Genomic DNA, 18,389 nt, shown 5'->3' with positions numbered 1-18,389 from the left:
ACAGAAAGATTCTGAGCTAATAGTGTAAGGGAGAGGCCACCCTCTGGCTCTCTGAACCTTCCTCCCTATCACTAGGTCCCCACTCCATGACACTCCATCCCTGAGCCCCCTAAAAAAAAAAAAAAACCCACAGAAGAACATGGAAGATGGACTCACAGTTCAATGTACCTGTCCTCTCGAGAGATAGAGTACCACACCATGACAGCCAGAAACAGAGCCAGCATGGCCAGGAGCTTCCAGCCTGCAGGGTGAATGTACACAAGAGCTGGATGCAGGAACAGGCAGGCATGGCCCCAGGCCACCTTCCCACCTGCCCCGCCTGGGGCTCCCGCAACCCCAGCTCAGAGCAGGCCCCTGCTGGGCCATAGTTCTCTGGCTCGGGGCTTGGACCTGAGCATGTCTGCCATCCTTCAAGAGGAAGAGAGGTACCCCCAGCTCCGTATCTGTCCTTCCACAACCCCCGGAGGGTCAAAGGAAGATGCTGAAGACTGCCTCCGGGGAGCCCATCGCCGAGGGTGGGGGAGTTCTTGGTGAACACTCACGGGACTTGCTGATCATGTTTCTCAGGTGCCAGGGTTCCTGGGGAGAGTTGTCATCCCGGCTGCCTCGGGCCACCTAGGAGGCAGGAGTCACAGGCATGCGGTCAGCATTGTGGACGCTCTGGCCTCGGCACTGGACCAGGGTACACCCACCACCTGCTTCTTCCCGCCTCCAGGAAGCGCACAGCTGCAAGGCCATCCAGGGAGCAGCCCTCCTCACTCTGAATGTCCCCCTAACCCCTCAAGGTGACCTCAGGGGTCCAGAGGGGTCCTGTGCCCCTGAAAGGGAAGCCACATCCCACAGCTCACGGATTCCATCCCAGGCCAGACCGGCCCACCCCAGCTTCCCAGGCGCGGCTCCCCTCACTGTCCTCTCCCTCAGTTTGACCTCAGAAGGGTCAGCTCCAGGAAACAGATGTACATCCACCCATTTTCTACATGAAAGTTAAGCTCAAAGGTACAAGGGTGTGATTCACATTTGGACAAGTGAAGTTAAGTTTATCTCTTCTGCACATTCAAGGCATTCCTTTGGTGCTGGCCACCACCCACCCCTCCATCACCAAGCTCCCGCTACTCCACCCGAATAGGTCCCCTGGGGCCACACCCTGGGGTGAGGGTGGGGGCCACCAGATGGTCCAGGAGGCCTCCTGCAGCCCTTTTAGACTCTGGCTGAGTGCACATGGTATCCAAGTCCTCACTGCCCAGGTGCACTGGAGAAGGCAGTGGAGGGGACTGTTTTAATGGGAGCACGGGGAGCAGGAGGGACTTCCTCCGTAGCCCAGCACTAAAAAAATCTGCCTGCAATGAAAGAGATGTAGGAGACTCGGGTTCAATCCTTGGGTCAGGAAGATCCCCTGGAGGAGGGCAGGGTAACCCACTCCAGAATTCTTGCTTGGAGAATTCCCCACGGACAGAGGAGCCTGGAGGGCTACAGTCCATGGGGTCACAAAGAGTTGGACACGACTGAAGTGACTGAGCATGCACACACACGGGCAGTGGGAAGGGTCTGGTCGGTCACAGAGGAGACAGGAGACCCTTTCAGGTAAGGGCAGAGGCTGGCAAGGTGAGGACGGAGCGGCGTGCGCTGCTACATGCACACAAAGACATCCCTCCGATCACACATCCAGCCAAGGGCCATGCTTCTGAATCACCAGGAATTCATTTCTGCAGCTCAAAGAGCCACACGAAGAGATATGGGACACAGGGCGCCAGCTTCTTCTCTCCGTGCCACTTTCACTTCCCCCGGTGATCTGGTTCATAAGAATCACGAGAGCCACATACTAAAAACACAGATTCCAGGGCCTTTTCCTGAGATTGCTTCAGCCAGCTAGGGTGGGAGGACCTGGGACAGGCATTTCCACAAGCAGCCCGACTGATTCTTCTGGCAGATCAGGAAAGGAAGGGACGCCCTCATGACTGTGCTCTCTTGCAGATAAACAAAAAATCTCAGATGATTTCTCAATGGTGGGGGCCCGCATCAGGACGGGCTCTGGTTCTTGTTAGAAACCATAAATCGATTATCCTGAACGCTGTTCTATGAAGAAGTCGATGCTCTGCTCTGGGCAGGGGAGGGGGGCACTCCCCAGGCTCCACCCTGAGTCCACAAACAGGCAATGAGAATGTCGAGGGGAAGGGAAAGCGGATAGGGGAAGAGGGGGTTGTGGACCAGAGTCAGATGTTCTCAGTAGGGTTAGGAGGGCCCATCTCTGAATCCCAGGGCAGTTGGAGGATGACTCTGTCCAGGAAGGAAAAGTTTTAGAGTTGTAATCAGCAGACCCCAGTGGAAGTCAAGACCTACTGCTTTTCCAAGGGTGGCCTGCCTTCCGATCCAACCAAAGCAACTGCCAAGTCATTCCCGACCACATCATCCCTTTCACACGCTTCTCCTGATCTGAAATTCGTTTAATTACTTGCTCTCTGTCTGTCTCCCCCACTGCAGATAAGCCCTCAGAAGGGAAGAATCAGGTCTGTCTTATCCCCAGCTCAAGCCTCAGCATCCAGCACAGACAGTGCTCAGCAAGCACTGAATGAATAACATGTCAGGGTATCTTGGGGGAGTCACTGTTCCCTTTCTGACCCTCGGTTTCTGTAAAACTGGGAAGTTGGCCTAACAAATGCTTGTGATTCTACTATATCAATATTTATCAAATCCACAGCCTGAGCCTCACCAGGGACCTTATTAGAAATAAATAATCTCAGGTCGGACTTCCCTATAGTTCAGATGGTAAAGAATCTGCCTGTGATGCTGGAGAATGCAGGAGACCCAGGTTCCAACCCTGGGTCAGGAAGATCCCTTGTAGAGGGAAATGGCTACCCACTCCAGTGTTCTTGCCTGGAGAATTCTGTGGACAGAGGAGCCTGGTGGGCTACAGTCCATGGGGTCACCAAGAGTCTTACATGACTAAGTGACTAACACACACAGCCTCAGGTCCCACCCAGATGCACAAATCAGAGCCTACATTTGCAAAAGATCTCCTGCTGATTCACACGCACAGTCAAGTTTGAGAAGCACTTGTCAAGCACTTGTCAAGATGGATGTCCTTGAACTTGGTTGAACAGGAGAATTGCAGTATCTGGGGTTCCCTACCTGGGAATTCTGACAGAACTGGTCTAGCCTAGCACTGGAATTTGTTCAAGCACCCGGGGCGATTCTAACCCAGTCAACAGTTGAGAAACACTGGTCCAGATAATGGCGGAAGCAGGCCTCTCGATCTTCAATACACACATTCTGACTCCGTGGGTCTTGTGAGTCTGCATTCTAACCAGGTCCCAAGTGGCGCTTGCTGCTAGACTGGGACCACGCTTTGAGCTGCAAAGCTCGAAACCAGATCCCTCAGGCTCGCCCATTTCTTTACGCTGTGAACCGCACCTTCTTCCACCCTCTGAGCCGTCAATCTTCCTTTCTGATCACAAATAAGCACATCGCACTCCAGCTCCCTTTATTGGGAGGTCACAGCACTGGGTGCACAGGGCAGTTACCTGAGAAGTTAAAGCATTTACTGATATCTGGGCCCCACTTTCCAAGAGTCTTATTTAATTGGTTGAGGGATGGGGCCCAGTCACTGGCCAGCAAAAAACCAAACAAACAAAAAACCTTGCCTTTCTTGTGACTTGGACATGCAGCCAAGATGGAGAACACTACAGAGAGTGTGTTCCACGGTCACTGAAAAGTCAAAGGTCTCAGCCGTCCTCGATGGAGCAGACCTTTGCTGGTCGGAGATGACGGGTCTCCAGGAACAAAACAAGTACTCTTTTTTTAAACCTCCTGCCCAGTACAGTTCTATCCTTTCTTCCTAAATTTATGCTAGGTAGACTGGCTAGTCTTGGGGTTTGCTCCAAGAAACCAGCCATGGATGCCATCTGCTCATGACTTCCCCTGGCTGGCCAAGCCAGCCCCTCTAGGATTCTAGGAAGACGGGCTTCTTGGGCTGGCTGCTGCCTCAAGACCACTCGGAGCCTTCTCCCAGCAGCTGTCCCCCATCCCTGACATCCCCTGGGGACAAAAAGCCATGAGGAAAGTCACAGAAGGGTACCTGAGCAGGGGAACAGAAATCTGATCCACTCATGTCCAAAGTGTGGCAACCTCTGCCTACCACCAGCTGCCCGGGAGGTGCAGCTCAGCCAGGTAAAGCCGACCCCAAGGCAGGAACACCGCGTGCCCTCCCAGTGTTCTGCTGAGATCCACGGTGTCCCTGCCTGCAGAGATGCTGAGCCCTGCCTCAGACTCGCCGAAGGGCAGGACGAGGGGGAAGGACTGAGGCCTTCCGCAGCCCTGGGAGCCTGGCAGCCTCACACGCTCCGGAAGTCCTCAGGAGGAACCCGCTGTACCAAGAGGAACAGGACAGAGCGTCACCCGTGGACACGGCCTGATGCCTGATGCCAGGCCCCTCCAGGCCCATCAGAGGGCTGTGGCTTAATGTTCCTGAGAAGGGGGGTGGGAAAACCAGTGGGGCAGAAGCAGAGACTGCGATCTTACTGGTTCAGAAACCCTGAGCGAGTCACACGATCTATGTCCGTGTCCCTCAGTTCTGGGCGGAAATCCGGGGCTGCCCACCTGCCACCTCCACACTCACCTGCCAATCCTGCTCCCTCCTGCCCCCTCCACCACGCAGACACCGGTCCCCGCCCACCCTTCCAGCGTTGTTCCCAACCAGTGATTGATGCCCCTACCTTGCTGCTTCCATCTCTCGCCTTCCTCCACTCCCTTTGACTTAGACTCAACTCTCCCTGTACCTAAAACACAAACAAAACCCTCTCTGGGCTTCCGTGGTGCCTCAGTGGTCAAGAATCCGCCTGCCAATGCAGGAGACGCAGGTTGGATCCCTGATCTGGGAAGATCCCATATGCCACGGAGCTACTAAGCCCATGCGCCGCAACTACTGAGCCTGTGACCTAGGGCCCAGGAGCCGCAAGTACTGAGTCGCAAGCGCCACAGCTACTGAAGCCTGCATGCCCCAAAGCCCGTGCTCCACAGCAAGAGAAACCCCTGTAATGAGAAGCCCACACAGCACAACTTGAGTAGCCCCCGCTCTCTGCAACCAGCAGCAATGAGGATCTCCCCATCACAGCAAAAAAAAAAAAAAAGTTAAAAAAGAAACAAACCCTCTGCCTCTGTCTCCTCCTCCAGCGACCCTTGCATCTCCATCTCGAGCTCCAATCGTCAAACGTTCACCTAGCTACATGCTCACGTGCCCCTCAGCCTTCTACCAGTCCACCACCCATCCCTACCTTGTTTTTCTGCTGAGTTCACTCCTGCCGCAGCCCTCCGTGGCCTCCTAACTGTCAACCTGAGAAAGGTCTATTTTCACTAATCTCTCATCCCGAGGCCTCTGCGCTTATCAGCCAAGGCCTCCCTGGCTTCTAGCTCAAGACTGTCTAGGTTTCCGCCGCGCCCGCTGCACTTTCTGTAAGCGCTGGCCTTCTCCAGGGAGCTGCCCTTGAACCCCTGCTCTTTCTCTGTTTGTTTTCCCAGGCCAGGTTCGTTCATCTTCAGAGGCTTAACTACTACTCAAACCCTGATGATTCAAGCTCTTTCTTCAGCTCTGTAATTTCTCTCCTGGAACCCATCCTAATATTTCCAGTTTTCTACTGCACATCCTCCCTGTGTGTATGCTGAGTCGCTTCAGTCATGTCTGACTCTTCGTGACCCCTTGGACTGTAGCCCACCAGGCTCCTCTATCCATGGGATTTTCCAAGCAAGAATACTGGAGTGGGTTGCCATTTCCTTCTTCAGCTCATCCTCCCTTAATGATCTTAAAGTTTTCACACTTAACATGTCCAAAACTGGACCCCCATCTGTCCGCACCCTCCCAACCCCACATTCTCATCAGCTCATCCATCCAATGTCCCCCTTCCCTTCACCCCATCCCTGCTGAATGCCATCCATTCTACCCCTGGTTCCTCATTCCAGCAATGCTTGCTGAACTCCCACTAAACATTGTGGAGGCACTGGGGTGCAAAGCCTGATACAGATGAGGGCAGCGTGAAGGTCACATAGCCTAGAGCCTTGGAAGTACCGAATTGGCCAAAGAGGTGGTTCGGGTTTTCCCATAAACTGGTACCAAAGAACCCAAAGGAACTTTTTGGCCAACCCAATTCTTCTGAAAGCAGCTTTCCTCTCCTTTTCCTGAACCATAGACTGACTCTAGATCTCACTTCAATTTCTCCACTTCCTAACTGGTCCCTTCACCACAAGTCTTGCTTCACTCGAGCCACTTCTTCAGAACTACCTACCCAGTATGTTTCTAAGAAACAAAGTGGACCAAACCACCCTCCTGCTTTCATTGTTCCCCATTCCTTCAATGAAAAACCAAAGCTCTTTGTAGAGGCAACCAGGGTGCTTCACTAGGCTTCCCTGGTGGCTCAGCAGTAAAGAATCCGCCTGCCAATGCAGGAGATGAAGGTTTGACCCCTGGGTTGGGAAGATCCCCTGGAGAAGGAAGTGGCAGCCCACTCCAGTATTCCCGCCTGGGAAATCCCATGGACGAAGGAGCCTGTCGGGCTACAGTCCACGGGGTCACAAAGTGTCGGACACAGTGACTAAACAACAACAAGGGTGTTTCAGTCCCAGGCCACAAGCCCTGTACGTCCATCTCCTAGCTCCTCCCTAGTACCTGCAGGAGCCTCTTCTTCTTACAGAATCCCCACCCCTTTGCATAGGCTTTCCTCCTATATGGAGACCCCAGGCCCCCACTGTTAGCCTCAACAATCTCACCCCCACACCATCGGCTCAAACAGCCCCTCCTCTATGAAGTGTTTCTGACAATTCTCGGCAATGTTTTTCTTTCCACACAATATTGTTTATGTCTTTATTTTAGCACCTATCAGATAGTAAAATTTTGTATTATCTAATTACTATTTTCATGGCTTGCCCACTATCCTCTGACCTCTCCAATTATAAGCTTGTTTATACCAACAGTCTATGACTGCACGTAGCCTAAAGAAGATGCTTTATCACATAATATAATTTTATATTACACAGTTAAGCGTTTTCTATCTTGCCCATAAGACTATGACCTCTGAAGTCCAGGCCTGCTTTATATCTTCAGACTCTATTATAGTGCCTAGAACCTAGCAGATGTTTTATCGGGATGGCCAAGAAGCTTGCTTGGGTTTTTCATAACATCTTCCAGAAAAACCCAAAAGAACTTTTTAGCCAATCCAATATAAACATCTGACACACAAGTAATAAGATGAGATTTAAAATGTATTACATCCCTTGTTTTTGTTGTTGTTTAGTCACCGAGTTGTGTCCAACTCTTTGGCTACCCCATGGGCTGTAGCCCACCAGGCTCCTCTGTCCATGGGATTTTCTAGGCAAGAACACTGGAGTGGATTGCCATTTCCTCCTCCAGGAGATCTTCCCAACCCAGGGTTGGAACCTGCATCTCTTTTATGTCTCCTGCATTGGCAGGCGGATTCTTTACCACTGAGCCACCTGGCATCTCTTAGTGATCCTGAAATGTACTGTGCACTCACTGTGTATAACACCAGAGGGCAGGTCCCAGCCTCACTGCCACTGCTTTAGGGACCAAGGGAGTCGTCGCCGTGGGGACTGTCCTGTGCATTACAGGCTGGTTACAGCACCTTTGACCTCTACCCACTCGGTGCCTGTAGGACTCCCACTCTGCAGTTCCAATACCCACAACGTCTCCAGACATTACTGCACGTTGACAGCTACCCTGCAAGACCCTTTTTGTATATGTGCTGCCGAAGCGAGCACAAGCCTCTTTAAAGTATGATCTCAACCCTGTGAGTTAAACACTATTATTATCTCCACTGTGGAGATAGGGAGGTGAGGTGCAGAAAGGGTCAGCAACTTGCCCAGGGTCGCCGAGCTAGTGAGGAGCTGAGCTCCAGAGGCCACATTCCTAATCCCTGCCCTCTACCACCCCGAAACCAGCTGGTGAAGATGTCAAGATCCTTGGAGAGCCCACTTGTAGCCCTTTGGAGCAACTCGAGGAAGTTGCCCTCCATTACATCAAAGTTCTTGCAAGGCTTATGAGAGCTCAGAGGAGCCTCGCTCGGTCCTTCTCGGGCAGGCTTCCTAGTGAGACAGTCTCCAGGCCGCCCCCCACCCCCAGCTCCCCTGGAAGTCCTCCAGCATGTCCTCAATGCCCGCAGCTGTGTTCATGGGATTACCATCGCCCTACATCTGGACACCAGACTTCCACAAATGCTGGCAAAGCCTGCGTTCAGTTTCTCACGGTCGGGCCACTTCACTGGCAGGGAATCCGCAGCCCTTGGCTGGTAAGCCAGGTCTCCTGAACCGTGAACTGGTGTGACTATTCCGTGGAACCTTAGAGCGGGTCTGTGCTACATCTACTTGCAAACATCTTACCTCGGGAGTCTTCGGTCACGTCTCCAGCCCGCTGAGGTGTGTGAATCTTGAAGGTACCATCTATACCCACAGCGGTTCCTCAGCTTAAGAGCCCCCTGCCGTGATTCCAGGGGGCAGTGTGAGCTGGAAGGTGACGTTTTTAATTTCCTAATTCTATTACGCCTGTGTTATAATAATATTTTCTGTTCTGCCAGAAATTCGCATCTAGCTTCCAGGTACAGCTACTTCTTTGCATTTCTTTCCCAAAGGTGACCAAACGAGTATTTAAGTTATAGACATCCCCAAACTGTTACTTATCTGGGACAGATTGTAATTAAAGATAAGGAATGTCCAATTGCATATTTTCCAAACTTGCAAGGTGTATTTTATTTCTTAACAGGGGCCTAGTGTGGACGATGACTTGAATGTAACTAATAAAACTGGGAGGTAGGGCAAGGTGAGGACACAAGTCATTGGAGTCTTGCTCTGTTATATTCAGCCACTCCTGGGTGTGGTCCAATAACTGCAGTTCTCTAGAATGACCAGTCATCTGAATCACCACTCCTCAGTTCAAAATCCCCTCTATGGCTCCCATCTACCCAAAGAGATAGGCCAAGCCCTTGCTCTGATCTGTGAGGATGCACGCGATCTCCTGGCCAGCACCTCTCTGCCCTCTTTCCCTATTTTCCTCATTTACTCTGCTTCACTCACACAGGATTCCCTGTTCTTGATTGGGCTGGGCCTAACCCCTGCTCTTGACCTTTGTGCCGGCTGTTCCTTCAGCCTGGAATGTTTTCCCCCAGACAAAGGCTTGATACCTCCTCATTCAGCTTTCCACTCGTCTTCTCCACCTCCCATCAAAAATCCCTCCGACACCTGACATTTTAGATCCCTCTCCTCGACTGCCTGGCCCAGGCGGCGCCAGTGGTAAAGAACACGCCTGCCAATGCAGGAGACATAAGAGGCATGGGTTTGATCCTTGGGTCAGGAAGATCCCCTGGAGGAGGAAATGGCAACCCACTTCAGTATTTTTGCCTGGAGAATCCCATGGACAGAGGAGCCTGGTGGGCTACTCTCCACTGGGTTGCATAGAGTCAGACACGACGGAAGCGACTTAGCGCACCTGTACTCCCTGCCTGCAAAGAACTGTTGTTTTGTTTGATGCTGGATTAACCATGTCTGTAACAGTGACTGGCACTCAGCAGACTCTAGATACAAATTTGTTGAATTTATCAATGGATCTAATCGTCGGGAACTTCAGTGTCACAGAGCAGGCGGAGCGAGAGGGGAAGAGGCAGTAGTCATAGATGAGATACCCATGCCAGCCCCTCTGGCCTGACGCATGCTAGACACGGGCTGCAGTGTGCCTTCCCCCTGTGCTGAAGAGAACAACATGATCTCAGCAGGACCAGGGGGGAGTGAGCTGCTCTTGGCCCCGGGCTCTTCTGAGGCAGCAAAGGGCAGAGGAATTGACCAACTGCCTCAAGGCCCACCAGTGGGCAGACGTGGCACCTCTCCAGAATTCCAAGCTTGGAGGAAAGGAGAGGATTCCCCATCCAGGGCAGGAAGCCTCTCTGTTCCCCACCCGTGGGCTCCACAGGGTACCCCGGCCTCCACAACCGGCATCTCAAACAGCCCCGGCCTGCAACCTCCTGTAAAGAAACACTGATATTGTCCACTTTATCAGCTGCCAGTCATAAGACACCACAGACACCACAAGACGCCACATGAAAATCATGTTTCTGGAGTCTGCCCGGGTGGGGCAGGAACTCTGAATTCCATTCGCTTAGTAACAAAACGGCAGTGTCATGATGGGGTGGAGAATCAAAAATACAGGTTCATGAGAATAAACAAAGTGAAACTCCGGTGTGGCCAGGGATCTGCACAGTTCCTTCCTCATGCCTCCCACCCAGGAGTCGATGAATCCAGCCCCCAGGAGTCTAAGCTAAAGGCTCTACAGAATTGGGGCTTGAAGCCCCCAGTATGGCCAGTCCCCTTCCTCCCTCTGGCTTCCGGATGCCCCTTCTGAAGATGGTGGACAGCACCAGCCCCGTGACATCCCATCCAGCGAGAGGTGACCACAGCCTCACGTGGCCAGGGAACATACACTGGATGTCAAAGACTCACTACCAAAAAGAGGAAACAATCACCTTAAAAATTACTCACATTGAAAGTGTGTGAAAGTATGAAAGCGTTAGTTGCTCGGTCGTGTCCAGCTCTTTGAGACCCCCATGGACTAAAGCCCACCCACCTGTTCATGGAACTTCCCAGACAAGAATACTGCAGTGGGTTCCATTTCCTCCTCCAAGGGATCTTCCCAACCCAGGGATGGTCCCTGGATCTCCTTCATAGTAGGCAGATTCTTTACCCGCTGAGCCACCGGGGAAGCTTCATTTACACTGAGGTGGCCAACCAGCAGCCCACACTTCCCCTCGTGGGCGGCCCGGGGCAGGAGCCTCGGCCTGACCTTCTGAGAGCCCTCATTTTAGAAAGCAATCTTATTTTTTTTTTTTAATTATTTACATTGATCTCACACTGAAAGAGTCTTTTGTCTATACTGGGTTAAAACAGTAAAATTAACTTCACCTTATTTTTACTTTTTAAACATGTGGCTAAATTAAATTTTTTTTTTTAATTTAAAATTACCTATGTGACTTGCTTTAGTGGTTCCCATTGCATTTCTTTTGGATGGCACTGGACCAGTCTCCCAGGCCCCACCAGAAGCGTGTATGAAGCTGAATCTGCTTCCGGAGGGCTATACCGCGGCTGGGAGGCCAAGGGCTCCTTTACACCGATTCTTGGTCACAGTGAGCACCATCCTCAGGTCTCAGCTGCATCAGAGTCACGAAGACCCTCCTCTCCTCTGTCTACGTCCCCTCTGCGGAGGCACAGTTCAAGGTGACAGTACCACCTGGCCCACCAGCCCAGCCTCCACTCTGCCCGCACCTAACCTCCTCCTGCCCCTGGCATCCCACCCGGGACTGGCTCTCAGCCCCTCCCTGCATGGCCCTCTTGAGCAAGTAAGACGAAGGGAGATTTCCTGGTCATAGGGTGTCTCCAGGCTTGGAGCCCTCCTGGCACCCTACAGGGTGTGCTGGCATCAGCTCACGGTGTGGTCCAGGCACCTTGGAGCTGGTAGTGATTGAAGTGAGCCAAAGGTAACAATAGCCAGTTCTGCAGAAGCAACACCTTCTTGGTATAAGAGTGTGTTTGTAACCATAGCATCATCCACTTGCCAAAAAAGCATGGCCCTGGCTGGCTCTTCCTGGGTGCCCAGAGGACAGCCGTGATGGCTGGCAAACGGGTCAGGCAGAACTGCCTCCCCAGGACCTTGTCGCCTGCTCTGGCCAAAAGCTGTGACCGGGGACTGGCCTCCAGGACTGAACCCCGCATTGTTCACTTGCCAGACTATGACTTTGGGGAAACCACTGAGCATCCCTAAGCCTCAGTCTCCCAATCTGCAAAATGGAGGTAAAGAGTCCCTACCGGTTTGGTTGTGGTGGTGACCAAGAGAAGGTAGAAAAAAGTGTTAGTTGCTCAGTCATGTCCGACTCTTTGTGACTCCAAGGACTGTGGCCCACCAGGTTCCTCTGTCCATGGGATTTCCCAGGCAAGAATACTCGAGAGGGTTGCCACTCCCTTCTCCAGGGGATCTTCTTGACCCAGGGACCGAACTTGGGTCTCTGGCTTTGCAGGCAGACTCTTTACTACTTGATCCTCCAGGGACACAGCAAACACTCAGGAAGAGTGACAAGACTCCTGCCTTGTGAGCTGAGTGGAATCCAAAGGCCACTACTCTGTGGCACGTGGGTAGATGAGAACATCACTGAAAAACTGCTGTTTTTCAGTCTGTTCTCTGACCAAAAGCACAGCATTAAGGGCTGAACCTTACATGGTGCAGAACTGGATGCCAACGGAACTGAGGAAGCCCCGGGTGAACCCCCAAGGCTTCACCAGACCTCCTAAACACACCTTCCTCTCCCCAAAGATAAGAATCTTAGCTCATATGCCCCCCTCTGCAACCTAATCCCATCTGAGGATGGAGGTGGAGGCAAGGTCAGAGTCAACAGTTTCATATCTGGGTCCTGGTCGGGGTTGATTACAATAAAAACGGTGAGGGACCTGATATCACTGGTGGGACCCAAGCCCAGGCTGCTCTCTGAGCCACCCCTCGAGGGTCCTGGTACTCACGCTTCCAGCCAGTGCAGGGTCCCAGGCCCCCCCAAAACTCCCACCGTCTGTTCCGCACCGCTGCCCTGCTTACCTCCTCTTGTAGTAGGTACCCCACACCGTCTCCCGTACTCAGGAGATCTGGTGACCCAGGAAAGCAGCGCCTTCTTAGGGCCCACAGTATCTCCAGCACCAAATGTAACACCTGATGCGTGGCGGGTAAGTAACGAATATTGAAATGAACAGATGTCTAAATGAATGAGCAAAGTAGCAGAACAAGTATGAACGGAAAGTTTCGTCAAGTTAAAACATTCCAGACCCTTCCTTTGCAATGACCTGGGCAAACAAGGCGCCGGGGGCTTGTTAGAAGCTCAGTTCCGGACCTTGCAGAGCCAGCCAGGGCCATGCTTTTTTGGCAAGTGGATGATGCTATGCTTACAAACGCACCTTTTTATCAAGAAGGTGTTGTTTCTGCAGAACTGGCTATTGTTACCTTTGGCTCACTTCAATCACTACCAGCTCCAAGGTGCCTGGACCACACTGTGAGCTGATGCCAGCACACCCTGTGGGGTGCCAGGAGGGCTCCAAGCCTGGAGACACTCTATGACCAGGAAATCTCCCTTCGTCTTACTTGCTCAAGAGGGCCAGTCTGGGCTAACACCCCAGCCAGCAAGCCCCAGACCTCCAAGTATGCTTGACCTCCTAGAAATAGAGGAAAGGGGTCTGGACACAGACCTGGGGTTCAACCCAGGTGGTCACAGGGCCGGGTGTCCCTTGACAAGGTTCTACATGTCCTAGGCCTCATTTCCCATCTGTGAAATGAGAGTAGCAAGAACATGTTCTCGGAGGTGTGGGAGACTCAAAACATAGCCCAGGATTGAGAGCCCACAGCCTCCATACCGACTGGGTCCAGAGAAAGCACTTGGGCCCTGGAAGCTGAAGGTGACTCCTGGTCTGGGCCGCTCCCCACCCGCCCCCTGCCCGCAGCGCGTGGCAGTCCCTCTCTATTCAAGGTCTGCCCCAGCCCAGCACGGGGAGGAGGTCACAGCTCCCATCTGCAATTACAACCATAACTGCGCTCACCCCTCCTCTCAGCTGCTGGGGCCACTGCACACACCACATGGGACACACAGCTGCCCAGGGAGAGGGTACTGCCACCCAGACTTTGCATGAACTAAATGTGGATCCCACGTCCTAGCCAGGCTCAGGGTATGTTGCTGGGATGGGAGAACATGGGATGAAGAAGAGGGGTGAGGATTCATTGGAGAAGCCACTCTCCCTTTTTGGGTATATCACCTCCTAGAGAAGATGCCCAGACCCCTGATCAGACCCCTCTCCTGAGCAGTACTCCATTTGCAGAACACATCCTCCCCAAACTGCCCAGCACAGGCAGAGGCGGTGGTGCAGTGGTAAAGAGTTTTGGCCTTGGACAAGTCAGAGACGGCACATCATCAACAAATAACTGGATATAGCAGTAATCCTTCCAATCAATCAGAAAGAGACCAAGAAACCAAAGAGAATAAAGCAAAGGACAGGAAAAGGCAAATCACAGCTTAAAACCTCACACCTCATAAACGTGAAAAGATGTCCAACCTCACTAGGTGACCAGCAAATGCAGATTAAAACCAAATGTGACTCCTTGCACACTGCTGGCAGGAGTCCACTGACATGAGGCTGAGAACAGTAATTCACAGTATTTATCAATAGTAAGGATGAAGGTGTACATATTCTACGATCCGGTAATTCCACTTCCCTGTAGAGTCCGGAGTAACTCACCTTTGCATGTGTACACACACCAAGGATGTTTATTGCAGCACTGCGGCAACAGCAAAGGAATAAAAATGCCTTAAATGTCCACAGATGGAGGGACAGCTGAACAAACTCTGTATCTTCACACAATTAAATACTATACAGTGACTTAAACTGAAAAAATTCCTTATATGGATCTATTAGGATAAACCTAATGCTTAAGCTTTTTAAAATGCTATCAAAGGATACAAGTAGTGTGATCTCATTAACTTTAAAAACACATAAAACAAGACTATACAGAGGGTATGTGAGCTATAAGAATGTAAAAAAACACGGAGATTGACAGGTCCACACTGCTACATTTAAAATGGATAACCAGCAAGGACCTACAGTACAACACTGGGAACTCTACTCCATGTTACGTGGCAGTCTGGATGGGAGGGGAGTTTGGGGGAGAATGGATACAGGTACATAAATGGGTGAGTCTCCTGGCTGTTGTCACAACATTGTTAATCGGCTATGCTCCAATATAAAATTAAAAGTTAAAAAAAAAATAGAGGAATCGCCCAACTCTTGGTGACTACGACATTCACCAAGAGATCAAATAGACTGGGATGGATTATAGAGTCAAGGCTTCGTTCTATTCTCCTAAATACTTTATTTCTTTTAAAACATCAGACATAATATGCAAAAACATTAACATCTGCAAATCTGGCTGTCATATGGAATTCTGTTATCCTTTCTATTTTGAAATATTTTTATATTGAAGACACCGAGTACAGATTTTAAGCCAAAAAATCAGGAGCTATAAAAGAAAAGGAAAATTCAACAACATAAAGATTTAAGGAACAGAAGGGAAGGAAGAATGGGGAGAGAGAGAGAGGGAGAATGAACAATTAAAAGACAAATGACAAACTAGGAAAAGTATCCCCCTAAAATATGCATATCAGACCAAAGAATTCTCTAGCTTATAATCTGTTCATGCAAGTCAATAAGGAAACAAGTCAACAAATCAAACAGAGAAATGGGCAAAGGACATGAATGAGCAGCTTACAATACATAATATAATGGCACAGAGGAAAGGCTTGTTCTACACTGATCTTAATAGCAAAGCTCCGGAGGCCTGCCAGAGCTGGAGGAGGTGGGGAACAGGCCCTTTCTAAGATCAGGGGTGAATCACAGTGACCTTTTTGGAAGTGACTTGGCAATATCTGTTGAAATCCCCTTAGCCTGGGAATTCCATCGTTACTTCTACAGAAAAGTCTCTTGTGTTTGCACGAACATTTCCATCATGATCTTTACACACAGCACCATTTGCAACAGCGAAAGATGTAAATGACTTGAAAATCTACCGAAAATCCACAAGGACCTGTTTAGAAGCAACACCACACAAATAACGCACGAAACACTACGCAGCTGTGAAAAAGCGGATGCACGTGTCAGCACAATGTCACCAAGAGGCCTCCAAGCACACGGTGAAACTTCAAAAAAGCAGGTGGACAGCAGTGCTCCGTGTATCTCCAATGCCCTTCTGCCAAATGACTCACACGCTGACGTGGCTATGTCTCTACAGGAATCGATTATTCCAAGAATGCAAAAGAAACGAAGGGGGCAGGGGTTGAGAATGGGAGAAAGACCTTCTTTATGTTTAAGACCTTTGACGTTTAATTTTTTTTTTAACGGGTGCGTGAGATACACTTTCAACACAAGTTCTGCTAAAAGGAAAAGAGAAGAAGAAAAAAAAAATAAGGAATGTAAACTCTGGAGTACTTACACACCCAGACCTGAATTCCAGATCAACCACTTACTGGCCGCACAAGTACGGGACGAGTCACCTCTCTGGATCCCAAGTTTGCGTCCAATGGAGATAAAGACCAGGCCCTTCCTCCTGGGGTGGCTGGATAGGCTAGGTAAGAGGAGCTCCAAGGTGGTTACCATAGAAAAGTAGAAGCTGCTGGTCTCAGACTCCAGAACACACTTGGTCTTTCCCTCTCAAAGGTCCAGCGGACACGAGCCCGTCTTGTCTCTCTCTGCGTCCCACTCCACAGACAGGGGATGACAGGGGCAGCTGGGCACAGCCTGCACGCTGGGTGTAGGGCCCGGCCTGGGTGGGGAGTGGAGGCCGAATCCCAGCCCTCCCTCAGCTTGTCAAGCCATCACCTGGATACAGAGCTGTGTCCAATTGCAGGGGTCATTCATCCTGCTTTCCATAACGTCTCTGTATGGGCAAGGAGCCTACCTCATTTATAGCAGGTAATTAAACACTTCTCTGTAATCCCTGCCCAGTTACAAAGAGCACAATGCAAAGATCTGAGTGTACACTGAAGCGCGGGGGGTGTCCTGGGAAAGTTGGCATCGTTGCTCATTCGTATTTATATTTCTGTGTCATTTCCTCTGAACTCACAGATACCCTTTTTTTACCAACAGATGTGGTTTCTAGGGAAAGAGTTCTGCCACCTTTGGCCCACTGGTACCCACTTCCTGAACATCAGGCTGCTGGGCGATGTTCTAAGTGAAGGTCACCCTGAGGACGGATCCTGTGCGGGGCCAGGAGTCCCAAGGGGACACCTCCCTGTCCCCAGCTTTCCTCAGAAGGGCGAGTCAGCAGGAACAGCCCTGAACCAAGGCAGGTTGGGGGTGTGAGGCCTCTGGGGACAGGGTAGGCCGAGCGGCGCAGAAGAACCGTGAGCTGATGAGCACGGTGGGCCTACTGCACCCGGGGTACTGACTTGGGCACTGAACTACAGCCAGGTAAAAGGGCTGGTGGGGAAGACACCCTAGGACCGCATAGATAAACAAGAAACGGTGATGGCGAACACAAGGGGGAGGCCAGTAGAACAGGGGAGTGGAGCAGAGAGAGCCGGGCATATCTTAGGATAGAGAGTCAGCAAGTCCTTGGCTTAGACCTCAGACCGTGGAAAGGAGGGGGCGGAAGCGGGGGTTGGCGCTAAAGGGAGCAGAGTTTCCAGCCAAAAAGAAGAGCAAAAGACCCTGAGGCTTGTCAAGTATGAGTAACAGAAACAAGTCCCAGGTGACCGGAGACAGGGAGGAAGGGCCGGTGGTGGTGCCAGGACGTCACAGGCCACCCCGGAGCCTGGACGTTACTCACAGTCCTTGAGAGGTCACCAGAGGGTATTAATAGAGGCGTAAGACTCTGGATTCAGTTTGAGAAACATCCCTGGGGCTGTCCAGCAGCTCTTGTGTGTCATCCTATTTAATTTTTAAAACACTCTACATGGTGGGGCTTCCCAGGTGGCCCAGTGGTAAAGAATCCCGATTTACAGGCGAGGAAACTGAGGCACAGAGAGACACGTGAAGGGTCCCGGAGGTCTCCAGAAATAAAGACTTCAAGCAGTCTGAACTGCTCACTGTCTGGCACCCATGAATTGGGGTGAGCTGTCTGGGGTCGCTCTGGACAAGCTCCTACATCTCCTGGGCCTCAGATTTCCCATCTGTAAAGTGGGAGCAGCAAGAACAAGCTCTGGGAGGTGCGGGAGCCTCAAAACGTAGCCCAGGATTGAAAGCCGGCAGCCTCCATACCGGCCTGGCCCAAAGCAAGCACTTGGGCCCTGGAAGCTGAAGGACGCTCTTGGTCTGGGCCTCCCCGGACGGATGGCAGTCCCTCTCCACTCAAGGTCTGCCCCCAGCCCGGCTTGGGGAGGGGTCCACAGCTCCCGCCTGCCACCACAACCACGCGCACACTCACCTCTCCTCCCGGCTGCTGGATCCACTGTACACACTGCATGGAACACACACTGCTGCCCCGGGGTGCGGGGCGAGGATGGACTGCCACCCACACTCTGCCTGCACTCACTACACGGGGATCCCACGTAGGAGCCAGCTGGAGGTCTCAGTGGAGGAGCTGCCCTCGCTCTGCAGGTACAGCCCCTCCTGGAGAAGATGTCAGGCTCCAGCGGGGCGTGGCCACAGCCCCCTAGCCAGTGCCACAGAGCGATCCCCCTTTTCTGAGCCACACCTCCGCCCCCCAGCAGCTCCAGGGGCGGTGCCCTCTCCACTTGAGCCTCAGCTCAGTCCAGTGTGGTGTCCCCCTCTCCAGGGCCGGAACTCCTAGGGACCCCGAGCAGGGCAAAGTTCAGTACACGTCTGAATTC

General features: G+C 51.7%; 1 protein-coding gene across 3 annotated transcripts in view; it reads right to left on the bottom strand.

The window, feature by feature from the left end:
• The window catches only part of ST3GAL4 (ST3 beta-galactoside alpha-2,3-sialyltransferase 4), a 53,996-nt gene that overhangs the window by 8,089 nt on the left and 27,518 nt on the right, over positions 1–18,389 (bottom strand). For 2 of the 3 annotated variants that reach the window (XM_065937385.1, XM_065937387.1), the window contains exons 2-3: positions 543–615; positions 157–241 (exon numbers count right to left, since the gene is read on the bottom strand). In XM_065937385.1, coding sequence (XP_065793457.1) covers positions 157–241; positions 543–615 — 158 coding nt within the window. The remainder of the gene's footprint in view (positions 1–156; positions 242–542; positions 616–18,389) is intronic. The other variant, XM_065937386.1, reaches the window with a different exon arrangement.

Source organism: Muntiacus reevesi, chromosome 5, assembly GCF_963930625.1.
Source record: "Muntiacus reevesi chromosome 5, mMunRee1.1, whole genome shotgun sequence".
Taxonomy (NCBI): domain Eukaryota; kingdom Metazoa; phylum Chordata; class Mammalia; order Artiodactyla; family Cervidae; genus Muntiacus; species Muntiacus reevesi.
The sequence above is the reverse complement of the archived record's forward strand: the minus strand, read 5'-3'. Positions and strand labels throughout refer to the sequence as shown.